The following is an 11,444-nucleotide window of genomic DNA, read 5'->3' as shown; positions in this document are numbered from 1 at the left end:
AGAAGATCGGACTTGATGACATCCCAAAAAGACTGATAGAACTCAGCAGCGAAGCCATCAGTACACGGGGCTTTGTTGTGTTCCATTTGGAAAACTGCCTTTCTTATTTCGTCCTCTGAATAAGGCGCAGTAAGAAAGTTATTTTCCTCATCGAAAACTTGGGGAACATCATCTGTTCTAGACTCATCCAGAGAGAAGTTTCCTTCCACTGGTGCGCCGAACAGACCTTTATAGTAATTTGTAATATACGACTTCAGCTGATCATGGCCCTCAATCGTGCCCTCTTCTCGTACCAGAGAACGAATAATTCTCTTCCTATGCCTGCCGTCGGTAACACAATGGAAGTATATTGTATTCGAATCTCCTTCAAGAATAAATTGAGATTTATATTCGTTGGTACCATTTTAAGCTCCTCTTCTCGCAAAAGTTTTTCTATATCCGCATTGGATTGGCTTTTTAGCTCAATCTCCTCTGCGGATAAAAGACAAACTTCTGCAATAGACTCGAGGTCATCTATGATAGATGTAAGTCGTTGCTTTTCTTTCTTAACTAAACCTGTTGTATGACGAGCCCAACCAGACAGGTGTTTGCGTAATGCATGCATTTTATTATTCCACCTCTGTATCGGGGAGCCATTTGCAACAGGTCTTTCCCAAATTCTTTTAACCATATCATGAAAACCATCCCGTTCTAGCCATCCAATTTCAAACTTAAACCGGCGGGTAGACGGTGGTCTAGGTGTTCCAGTGGTCAAAAGTATGGGAGCATGATCCGAAAAACCTATAATGTGTTCTAGAGCACGTACTGTTACCATTGGAAATTTCAATTCCTAGTCGGTGTCCATCAGTACATGATCTAGTTTCTCATATATAGGTTCCGGAAGATTATTAGCCCAAGTAAAATGTCTTCCAACCATTGACACCTCTCTTAAATCCAAGTTATCAATGACTGCATTGAATAGAAAGGGCCAGTGATTGTCAAACCTGCCTCTACTCTTCCCGAATGGAAATCTCAACAAATTAAAATCCCCCCTATGAGCATAGGATGTGGGTTATCTTTTGCAAGATTAACCAATTCACGAAGGAAGGCAGCCTTGGAATCCTCCTGGGCAGCCCCGTACACGGCGATAAGACTCCAAATGAAGTTGTGAGCTCGATTTCTAATGTGGAATTCCCCCATTGAATGAGCTAACACCTCCATCGTGTCTGATCTGACACCGAGCAGGATACCCCCGGATCTACCATGGGGTGGACTAGATATCCACGTAAAGTCAATATCACGGGATATACGGTTAAGTAGACTTTGCGAGAAATCCCGTCTACCCGTCTCAGAAATAGCCAAAAAGTCCAAATTATGATCCCTAATGCAATCAACAAAATGCAAATGTTTAACCAATTCACCAAGACCTCTGCTATTCGCAAACATGCCATTCATTGGGAAACAATGGGGGATTTGGAAAAAAAATACCGTTTCCGCGGCTTTAGAGGAAGATTTGGATTTCCGGCGAGATGCCTTTAACTCATATAAAGAGTAGAGGTCTTCCTCATCCAAACCCACCTCCGACACCTCACCCACAAGATGAGAAAGAAGCTGACCATCTGATGTGGCAATCGTTTCATCCTCATCCAAATAGGTGGAGTCCAACACGGTCGAAACTTTAGGAATAACCGTAGTACGATCAAATTTCATATGCCTCAAGACCCTAGTCGAAACAAAAACTTCTTTTTCATTACTACCCAGTTTAATGCCTAAACTATTGAGCTTAGAGGATATAACCGGAGACGAAAAAGAAAGAAAAGACTTAGATGAATTGTGCATACCAGAAGAGTCCAAGTTTTGTATCGCTTTACGACGCATCGCCTTCTTCATGGTGTCCTCATCCGTGGCAGACCCCCCATCCGTTGTGAGTCCAAATCGCCCACTCCGGCGTGCAGAAGAGTCGCCACCCCACGTCGCCGATGCCCTCGGTGGAGGCGTAGAGGGTGGTGATACCACAACCTCAGTCCCCAGGAGCACCGAAGGTGTAGTAGTCGGCGTCGGTGAAGGAGTCGTGGCCGGAAACAGTGAAGGAGACGACGTTGGGGTCGGTGAAGGAGATGTAGCTGGGGTCGGTGAAGAAGGCGCAGCCGGGTCGGTGGAGGTGACGTAGTACCCGAACCTGCTGCCGCGCCTATAGTGGGGGGAGGGATAGACTCTGTCAATCGAGCATCCACCCCTCCCTCCTCCACAAACGAAGACGGCAGTGACGAAACCATAGTGGTGCAATAATAATAGTTCTATTACCCTTACACAATTCTCTAACATTTGTTATCAGATGAGCTAATGGTGACCGGTCTCGAGTTTTCTCATTTATAGTATCGATGAGAACTTTGCAATCTAGCTCAAGCATCACCGGCTTATCACTCCATTGCATGGCCAACAACACACCATCCTCGCACGCTATAGCTTCAGTTTTAGCTTCTTCAGCATAGGTAGAATTTAAAGTTGCAACTTTTAGGGGTTGCATGTATCGTGCTGCTGTTTGTTGTAAAAAAATCAAATATTTAAACCTACTTTTTTCAGAGAAATTGATTGCATAGATCCTATCTAAAGTTAAAGCATACCCAAGTTGCCCCTTGATTAGTTATCCTTCAAAACAACTACCACCGCCTTTATCAAACAAAAAGCAACCATGCGGAAAAATTCAAAGAGAAAAGCTATGAAAACGCAAATACAATAGCTTAAAACCGTAAAACCATATACCTTCTCGGTAAAAATACATTTTGAACATATTGTCATCGAGATGAATGGATTAGCTTCGCCTTAAGTAAGTAAACACTGCTTGTACTTTAGGGCCTACAAGGTGATTATGATTTCATCTGATCCAATGTCGGCGAGCATCGGCATGGGGCAGGTCGTAGCGGAGTTGCTGCTTCCACCGGCGCTGGAGGGGCTAGTGCAGGCATGGGCCGCCGGTCCCATGGTACCTGGAAGGGGCCTGCTCAGGCGCAGGCCAATGGCTTGATGATGTACGGGTCCATGGCGATGCAAGCGAGGCCGAGGAGGATCAGTGCATGTGCAGCCCAGCGGTGTGGCTTCCCCGATAGAGTGGCAGGAACCCCGCGCTAGCGACGACAAATGCAGCTGCAGGGCAAGGCCCACCAACTCGGTGACCTTATGTGGCTCTCCTCTTCCTCCAGCACGGGTTGCATGATGGGGGGTTGGTCCTCCATCTTCATGGCCTTGGCCTTCTTTGCCTCTCATGCGAGGAAGCCAAGATAGTCATCGGTGTCGCCCTAGACATTCTTCCCCGGGATGTTCTCACCAGTCACCACTGAACAGCTCCCTCTCGACGGTCGGCGGCTCCTCCTTCTCCATCTTCACGACCTCGGTCGGGGCAATGTCATAGTTGATCTCGTCGTCACCACGGAACCCGGAGCAGCGCTGCAGTTCCCACTCTAGATGATCATACGTGTCTCGTAGCGGGCAGTTGAGGGCGTAGGCTGGGTCCTCCAGTTGATCCAGACGCAGGAGCGCCTAACGGGTCCACCACAAACGTGACTAAGATTTTAAAGTTTGTGTTATTATACAAGACAAGTCATTGTTGCCGTCACGGTTGGTCCTCCTCCAACTCGTCCCCAACTAATGTGTGCGTGTGGAATGTGCCTAATGAGTGATGAAAAATATTTACCAATGCGATGCAGCGTCCAGTAAGAAAACAATGAGAACTACAGCAAACGAAAGCTTCCAGCACTATTTTGAGCTAACTCCTCTCTTTTTGGCAAATTTGTACTCAGAAAAATAGAAGTTTGCAGATAATGATATATTTCTTGCACTTAGGATAGCCTTTTTGGGCTTCAACAAGTTGGTAAGAAAGTCACATATCCACCAGCATTCCCAACACATACATGCTCTTTTTTGTCTGAATTTCGATTCTCGAAATTTTGAAATCTTACCCAGTTGAATCAGGATGGTTCACACTCTCTTACCAAACCTAGCTAGCCAGTCTGCATCCAGGAAAAACCATGTTGGCCGTTGTCTTGCGTGGATATACTCAAAATCGTTTATTTATCTTCTCCCTGTCCAGAATAGTGACCATCATTAACCTCCTTCAGTTACCATTGCTTCTTTCCCTTCCTCTTTTTCTTGTTACTGTTACCGCCACCACCACCACCACCACTACTACTCTTTGCATTATTTCCACTGCCCGGAGATGGAGGGTCACCGGAATTTTCAAACGCACCAGACTGCATAGCATTCTGCAGCCACTCAAAGAACTCCTCATCGATCACTCCATCCATGTTTGCGCCGTTTGGGAACCCTCCACCCCTCGGACCTGAGGTGCTCCCTTTGCCACTACCTTGCTTTGCCAAGCTCGCGTTAACATGGAAGCTCGGCTTGTGGGTGTTCGCTGGGCATCTCATTCCCTGGAGAAGAAAACAGAAATTTGGATATGTCAGTTCAGAAAGTTGTTTACTTCTCCATCTACTCACTAAGTGGGGTGCGAAATTACATCTACACATGGGTGTGTGTATTACTCCAAAGGATACCTTAGATTTCAGATATGATGCAAATTCTCTATATCTTTAACTATACTCACTTAATCAGTCTACTATTTTCCTGTTCATGGCATATTGTTTTTTAACTTCATAAATAATACTCCCTCCGTCCCATAATATAAGATGTTATTACAACCAATATGCTCACATATTGGGTAAAATAACATCTTATATTATGTGACGGAGGGAGTACAAGAAAACTGGAGACAGTCCACCCAGGCCCTAGGCTAAATTTCAAACTAACATTGGCAACTGGTCTCCTTACTGAAATTAAGACAATAGCTAGCACGAAGTCCTTGCTCACAGAGTAATAGTTGTCATGACCTAGCAGTGGATTTCAGTGCTTGAAATAGGTAAACGTTTAGGCATGATGTACAGTAGTCATGAATATATACTGACCAGAGAACATATTTATGAGCAGTCAATCTACAGCACAGAAAGAATTCATAGAAATATCTAAAAATTTGTATCAAAGATCTGAATCACCTGACAGCTGAACCACTCGGTGACATCGAAAATGTTGCTTTCAGCACAGACAAATGCATGAGGCGAATCGGGCTGCATAACAGTACATACCATAACACGTCAGTCAAAACACATTTGTGATGGATAAAGTATTTGTGAGTGTTCACATTATGGGTTTCAATAATCTGGCATTACCTTGTGCAGCATCCCAAACAGAACAGGTTGAAATGACTGTTCAACCCATCCATCGCCATCTTTAGCTTGATGAAACTCTTTGCAATCCTGTGACATAGAAAATAAAATAACTTTTAGAGAACATTCATTAATACCTGAAAAGCAACCACAAGCATATAACAAAAGAAAATACCTGACACCATCTGCCCTGCAACTTGGGTCTTCCTGTATAAATCCACAGATGGAAATCACCGCATTTCTTGCAGGCTATTCTTCTTGATAGACCAGAAGGTCCTTCATCAACACCTTCAGAAGGGCTAAACCCTTGATAGAACGTACCATATCCTCCTTTCTAGTAAAATTAAAATAAAACAGCAAAGAAATCACACCTATCGGATGATTACATCATATTTGATACTTTGTAAGGAGGATAAATTTATAGTAAACTGTGAAGACTATGAACCTGCATTAATATTTAGATACTATATATATTGTTGTTTTCTATTTTTATCTAAGACCATCTTGACGGAATGGGTTGTTATTTGTTAAACCAAAATAAACATTTCCCAAACACTAAACTAACATAAAGCATTGATGGAAAAATTTCAAGAATATTTTTTTACATTCCTTAATATTCATAGTGAGAACAAATGGCTGCACTGAAAACACATGAAGCTATCATGCATTCATCTATGACATGATTTTATTTTTATTTCCAACAATTCAAACTGTCTACTGTATAAAGTCGCTTTCACATCAAAAAATATAGCAGCAAAACCATAATCCAGCTTTTTTGCATCCAAATAATCAAGGAAACTTGGTGTACAAAACAATTGAGCCAGTCTCACCATTCAAACCATCAGCAACCATGTATATATCAGTGCTTGAGGACAGCTCAATATGATGTTCTTCCAACACATGGTGTGCCCACAAAAATATTTAACTTAACAAAACTGACCAGTAAATTCCATACAAATCCCTTGGTCAAATCAACTTTCACTAACTATAGCTAAAACAATTCCTGAGGCAGGCTTTTAAAATTCAAATAGATTCCTAAAATAATTGAGACCGATTTTTTTTTAATAAAAAGAACACACTGCAATATTGCAAATCCAGTAACCTCAACTCGGGCAAAGCCCGATTCAGATGGTAAGTAGTCAAGTGACTTCTGTCAGTTCAGTTTTACTCCACGCAAACCCTCATATAGTCATATGCACTTCAAAAACATGTCAAACTAACTGAAACTTGACCAGAATTGGGTAATTCTTCAGTCCAGCTAAACTGGGTACCTTTCCTCTAACAGTAGATTAGAAGCAGTTGAAGGCAGTTACAAGAATGACACCTAAAACTACTTCGAAGAAAGAAGATATAAGGGAAGTCAAGTAAAGCGTAAACACGAAACATCATTTGGTAAAGAGTAACTAAGAAACCTTTTGAGAAGCACCCTGAAACCGCCTGAAGTAGTTTAATAGCTCCTCTCTCCTTAACTCATCGTCATATGTCTTCCTTTTCAAAGAATCAAGAAGGACCTGTGTGTTCAGTTGCGACCTCATGAATACATGATCTCTTACAAAGATGCATTTTAATTGGGTACCTGACTATTTCAACAAGGAATAGATACAGACCTCGTATGCGTTTTGAAGCTTTTTAAATGCATCAGCAGCTTTATCATTGCCCATGTTCTTATCAGGATGGACTAACATAGCCTGCAAAATCAATAATCACAATCAAGAAAGAGTGAATGAATATTCGTATGAAAATGCATCATTTGAGGAAATAAAAGCACTCATACAAGTGAAATCAGTTTATATTTATCATCACCTTTTTCTTGTATTCTCTCTTGAGTAATGACACATCTATCACTTCATACGGACGGAATCCAAATGCTGAATAGTGATCAGTACAGTTCAATAGACGTGCCACTTCATCTTCAGAGGTTAACTCTTTCTCAGCCCCGCTTGTCGACGGATCACCTGGGCCGCGATCAGATGATTGGCCATATCCAGACTGTGAGGTGCTATCTTTTGATGATTGTTGAAATCCGCCAAAGAAGTTGCCTGATCTGTCTGAATTTTGCTCAGAATTCCTTGAAGAATCATTAAATTTTTCACTGTCCACATTTTTCTTCAGGAACTGGACTAGAACGTCACTTGAAAAAAAAGACAAGTTCAAGCTCAAAAGTAAACCAAGCCATCCAATGTAGCTTCTTGCACAATACATTGAATATAGGCAGGTCACAAAGAGAGCAAATCGTTCATGCTTCAACAAAAAGGAAGCACCTGTAATTTAAGCGATGTTAGAGAATTTTGTACGCTACGAAATGTCTAATAAGACTGGTATCAGAGGAATAGTAAATAAGTCGTAGAATATGACCTCCAACAATTATTACGGTGCTTGTTATCCAAAAGCTTCCATACAACCACAAAATCACCACCGCAAGCACAGCAACAATCAGGACAGCAAAACCAAGACCAACAAAGGCAGCCACAGAAGCAGCAATCACCTAGATCACGAAGAGAAAACAGCAAGGATGAAAACATCACCAAGACATTAAGCACATCTGCTTTCACTGAAAATTTGAAGTTTTAAGCAAGGGAGTACAGTAAAAAAAAACTGGTGATCAGAATCCTGAAACTACGTTGACACTCATGGGAGGGAAGTGCAGCCAATAAATATGGACCAAGTGAAAACTTATGTTGATAACCTAGTCAACTAAAAGGAAGAAAGATGATTGAGACATACCATGAACATGACCGTTTTCGTTATCCCAATCATTGCAAAAATTGACAACATGCTGCACCAAAGCACAGCAAGAAGAGAGTTTGTCCCCAGACGTAGCAAAGAATCGAAGCCCCTTATGTTGCAGTCTAACCAAACAGTCAATAAGAGCAACATCAACTTTCCAGCACTAAACATCCAGGCCCGAACAATAGGATAAACATACTCAGTTTTGCTAAGGACATAGGTACGCCCTTTCTCTGTCATAGCCATGAAAGCAGTGATAGCTGGCCTATTTCTCTCAATCAATACTTTGCTTTCTTCCATCACGTACATCATCGAGGCTCTGAAAAAGGATGCAGCCATGGAAGCAACCTGCCTGGTCTTCTCCTTGACTTGTTCTGTCAAAATACGCAATGGAGTCTGTTCTACTGATGTTTTTTTACCAAAGCCACGCCTTGAGGATTTCTTGCTGTCTCTTCTTAATTTTGTAGTGTTGAAAGGTAGCTCACGTTCTTCTGGATTTTTCGTATCAGTACTGGTATCCACTGGTTGCTGTTTACATGAAGCTATGTCATCAGATTTACCCAAGGAGGAGTCATTGCTTCTGTTATTCTTGTTGTTGGTTCTTGTTTTCTGGCCACTGTTCCCTCCAGAACCATCTGGTTTACCTTGAAGATGTGAACTTGGATCTTCGCTGTGCACTGCATCTCTTTCTGGTGTATTTAGTATGTCACCATTAGTTGTATTTTGTCGGTTAGGTGAAGCGTGATTCGTACCACTTTTACTTTGACTTCCTTTTCGAGCCATGATTTCACTCAAGACGCAGTAGATGCACAGTTTAGTCAATGCGTCACAGCAGCTCACGCGCAAGGAGTTCCATCTTCCCTTGGTCAAAGCCTACCTGCAGATACAGAACAACATATCAGAGATATTGATTTGAAAATAGATTATGCTAACACTCACATACTTCAAAGCAAGTAAAGGGTCAAGAATTCAAGATTATTTATAACTGCTACACGGGATTATGCTGATCATGGATTTACGTTGGCATTCGTAATTAGCAACAGACCATATTGAACAAATCATGGGGCTGGACTAATCATGTGAAAAAAAAAACAAGTGAATGTTTTCCTTTGGGGCTTAAACTAATTGGATTCAGAATCATCATGGGATCAGATCCTGGTGAACTAACAACTTCAGCCAGAACTAGACATTATATACAAGCCAACTGTTTCTTATTATTTGGCCCCTGCTCACAGTAACTAATTTTCTTTAGGATTTGTGTAAGCTTCTCTTTAAATTGAGTAGCAAAGAAAACCCAAAAGCAGCTGTGACCAGAAAGGCACATAGCTCAAAAAGATGCTGGCACTTGCACGCTTAGTTATTTGTATAGACTAACATACATCGAGTTTCATAATCCATCCAACCAGGACATCTCAAGTATACAATGAAGATTTCTTGCAAAGGAAATTTAACCCTCTACGGGAGGCAAAAAAGCAACCAGAGAAATATGATCCCAAATACTGAAGTGTAGCACTCATCTTGATAGGCAACGATAAAAATATCATTCTTAAACCAAATTTTGCTTGCTAAGTTGCTTGCCTAATGCCACGGAGCTCGAGCACATCATCCCCAATAACAAGCCCATGATTCTCCGTTTCTAACAAACTCCGAATCGACAAATTCACTAAGCCACAGTAGAAACTTCCAGCAAGACAAGAGAACCAAAACAATCGCTCTGCTTAACACGAAAACAGATCGATCGATCAGCTAAACACTATTCCCAGATAAATTCACTCCCAAACACTGATTCCTCTGCAGGGACAGTCGCATTCTAGAAATAAGTTCACGAGGCCAGCAGGTAAGTCCACGGGTCAGACACAGAGCAGCATCACATCCCTTCCAGGTCTCCTATCAACCTCCACGCCCAAAACCTAGGGTTTATTAAGGGACTGCAGAAATCACGGGACGGAACGTACAGGGAAGCGAAGGACCGGCACCTGAGGAGCCGCAGTTCGGCGGCGGCGGAGGTCCACGGGGAGGGCGGGGACGGGGAGGCCGCACGGCGTCGGGGCTCGACTGATGGGGAGGGCGGCGGCGGAGGGAGCGGGGTGGGCGCCTGGCGGCGTCGGACCTCCGCGGGGAGAGCGTGTTCGGGGCGCCGGAGCTCCGGGCTGCGGGCGGCGTCGGCGGGGGCAGGGGCGGCGCCGGTGAGCGGGGGAATAGAGCGAGAGGCAGCACGGAGAGGGGACCAGCGCGAGATTGGAGGGCGGACAGGGGTAGTCTGGTCTTTTCTCGTCCCGGAGACGGTATGGTGGAGCCGGTTCTACGTGGAACCTTATCTGGCCGTTGATGAGATTCTAGTCCAACTCGGATCAACCACCAGATCAAGGTTTCTCCTTCGTGTAGTGTTGATGGGGCAGCTGTCTATGAGTCATGCTATGCTCTCACTTGTGCAAGTGTATACGCTTTCCTCGCTCCGTCTCTAAAACAAGCTGCTCGAAAAGTCATATTGGATCATGAGCATCAGTGCTCTCACCGTATTAAAAAAATCGAAAATTATATTTATATGTTTTAAAAAATTATGTAAAAAGTTTCTTAAATTACCTAATGATGTACCCCACTAACCTACAAAATCTCAATTTCAAATGTTTTGTTTTTTTACCTATACAAAAATGACAAAATCTGTTTTCTTTTTGTAGATTTGAATCACTATACTCAGATCTATGCATTTGTTATTTTTGTGCAGCCTAAAATACACATTATTTTCAGTTGAAAATTTACACGATTATGGGATACAATACCGGCTACATCATGATTTATTTTCAGATTTTTGTGAAGCTTAGAAATATGATTTTTAAATTTTTTTTGAAGTGAGATCAGTTGTGCTCATGTGCACCAAATCTCTGTCCCTCAATTTTATAGATATATTTTAGTTATAGATACATCCATCGTAGAAAAAATTGAGTAACTATTTTTTGGACGGAGGAAATGCAACAAACTATGTTCTTGAAAAACATGAAAACCAAATCATCTTGGATGTGGTGGCCTGCAAGAATAACAAGCTCGTTGAATTCCACTCGAACCAATCGACATAAAGATGAAACTATCCATTCGGCAATAAAAGAACAACTAATGGTTTGGGTGCCCAAAAAAATGAAACATATTGTAGTATCATGTAACTCCAAAGCTATTTAACTCACGGTGGTATGTTTTCATGCCATGCTTCGGTGAAATGAAACCTTGAATTTGTTTCAAACTACAAGAGTGTGGCTCCATCAATGGAAAATACTGCTTTCGTGGCAACGGGGAATTGTTTCGATCATTTGAGTCCAATGCTTCCACGAGCAACTAAATGATTTCCTCACTTATTAGAAAAAGTATCTCCATTGACCATTGTAATGATTACATTTGTTTCTCATGGAAAAGAAATCATTCCTACAGAAAACAGTGTGCACCCCTCTTGGTTTATGGGGAATTTGCTTCATACTTCACCTTATGCTCCCCCTTGCCACGCGTTCACAATAGGCTTGTTTCTTTTTCTTT

General features: G+C 42.3%; 1 protein-coding gene across 1 annotated transcript; it reads right to left on the bottom strand.

Annotated features, from left to right (window-relative positions):
- Positions 1–3,787: 3,787 nt before the first annotated feature.
- Positions 3,788–9,946, bottom strand: LOC124681755. Its single transcript, XM_047216582.1, has 10 exons — positions 9,904–9,946; positions 7,920–8,802; positions 7,551–7,680; positions 6,999–7,456; positions 6,803–6,883; positions 6,608–6,706; positions 5,371–5,529; positions 5,199–5,285; positions 5,025–5,096; positions 3,788–4,406 (listed from the first exon to the last, which is right to left on the bottom strand). The coding sequence occupies exons 2-10, from the start codon at positions 8,703–8,705 to the stop codon at positions 4,095–4,097; spliced, it is 2,184 nt and encodes a 727-aa protein (XP_047072538.1). The 5' UTR covers positions 8,706–8,802; positions 9,904–9,946; the 3' UTR covers positions 3,788–4,094.
- Positions 9,947–11,444: the final 1,498 nt, after the last annotated feature.

This window comes from Lolium rigidum, unplaced genomic scaffold, assembly GCF_022539505.1.
Source record: "Lolium rigidum isolate FL_2022 unplaced genomic scaffold, APGP_CSIRO_Lrig_0.1 contig_5526_1, whole genome shotgun sequence".
NCBI classification, from domain to species: domain Eukaryota; kingdom Viridiplantae; phylum Streptophyta; class Magnoliopsida; order Poales; family Poaceae; genus Lolium; species Lolium rigidum.
The sequence above is the reverse complement of the archived record's forward strand: the minus strand, read 5'-3'. Positions and strand labels throughout refer to the sequence as shown.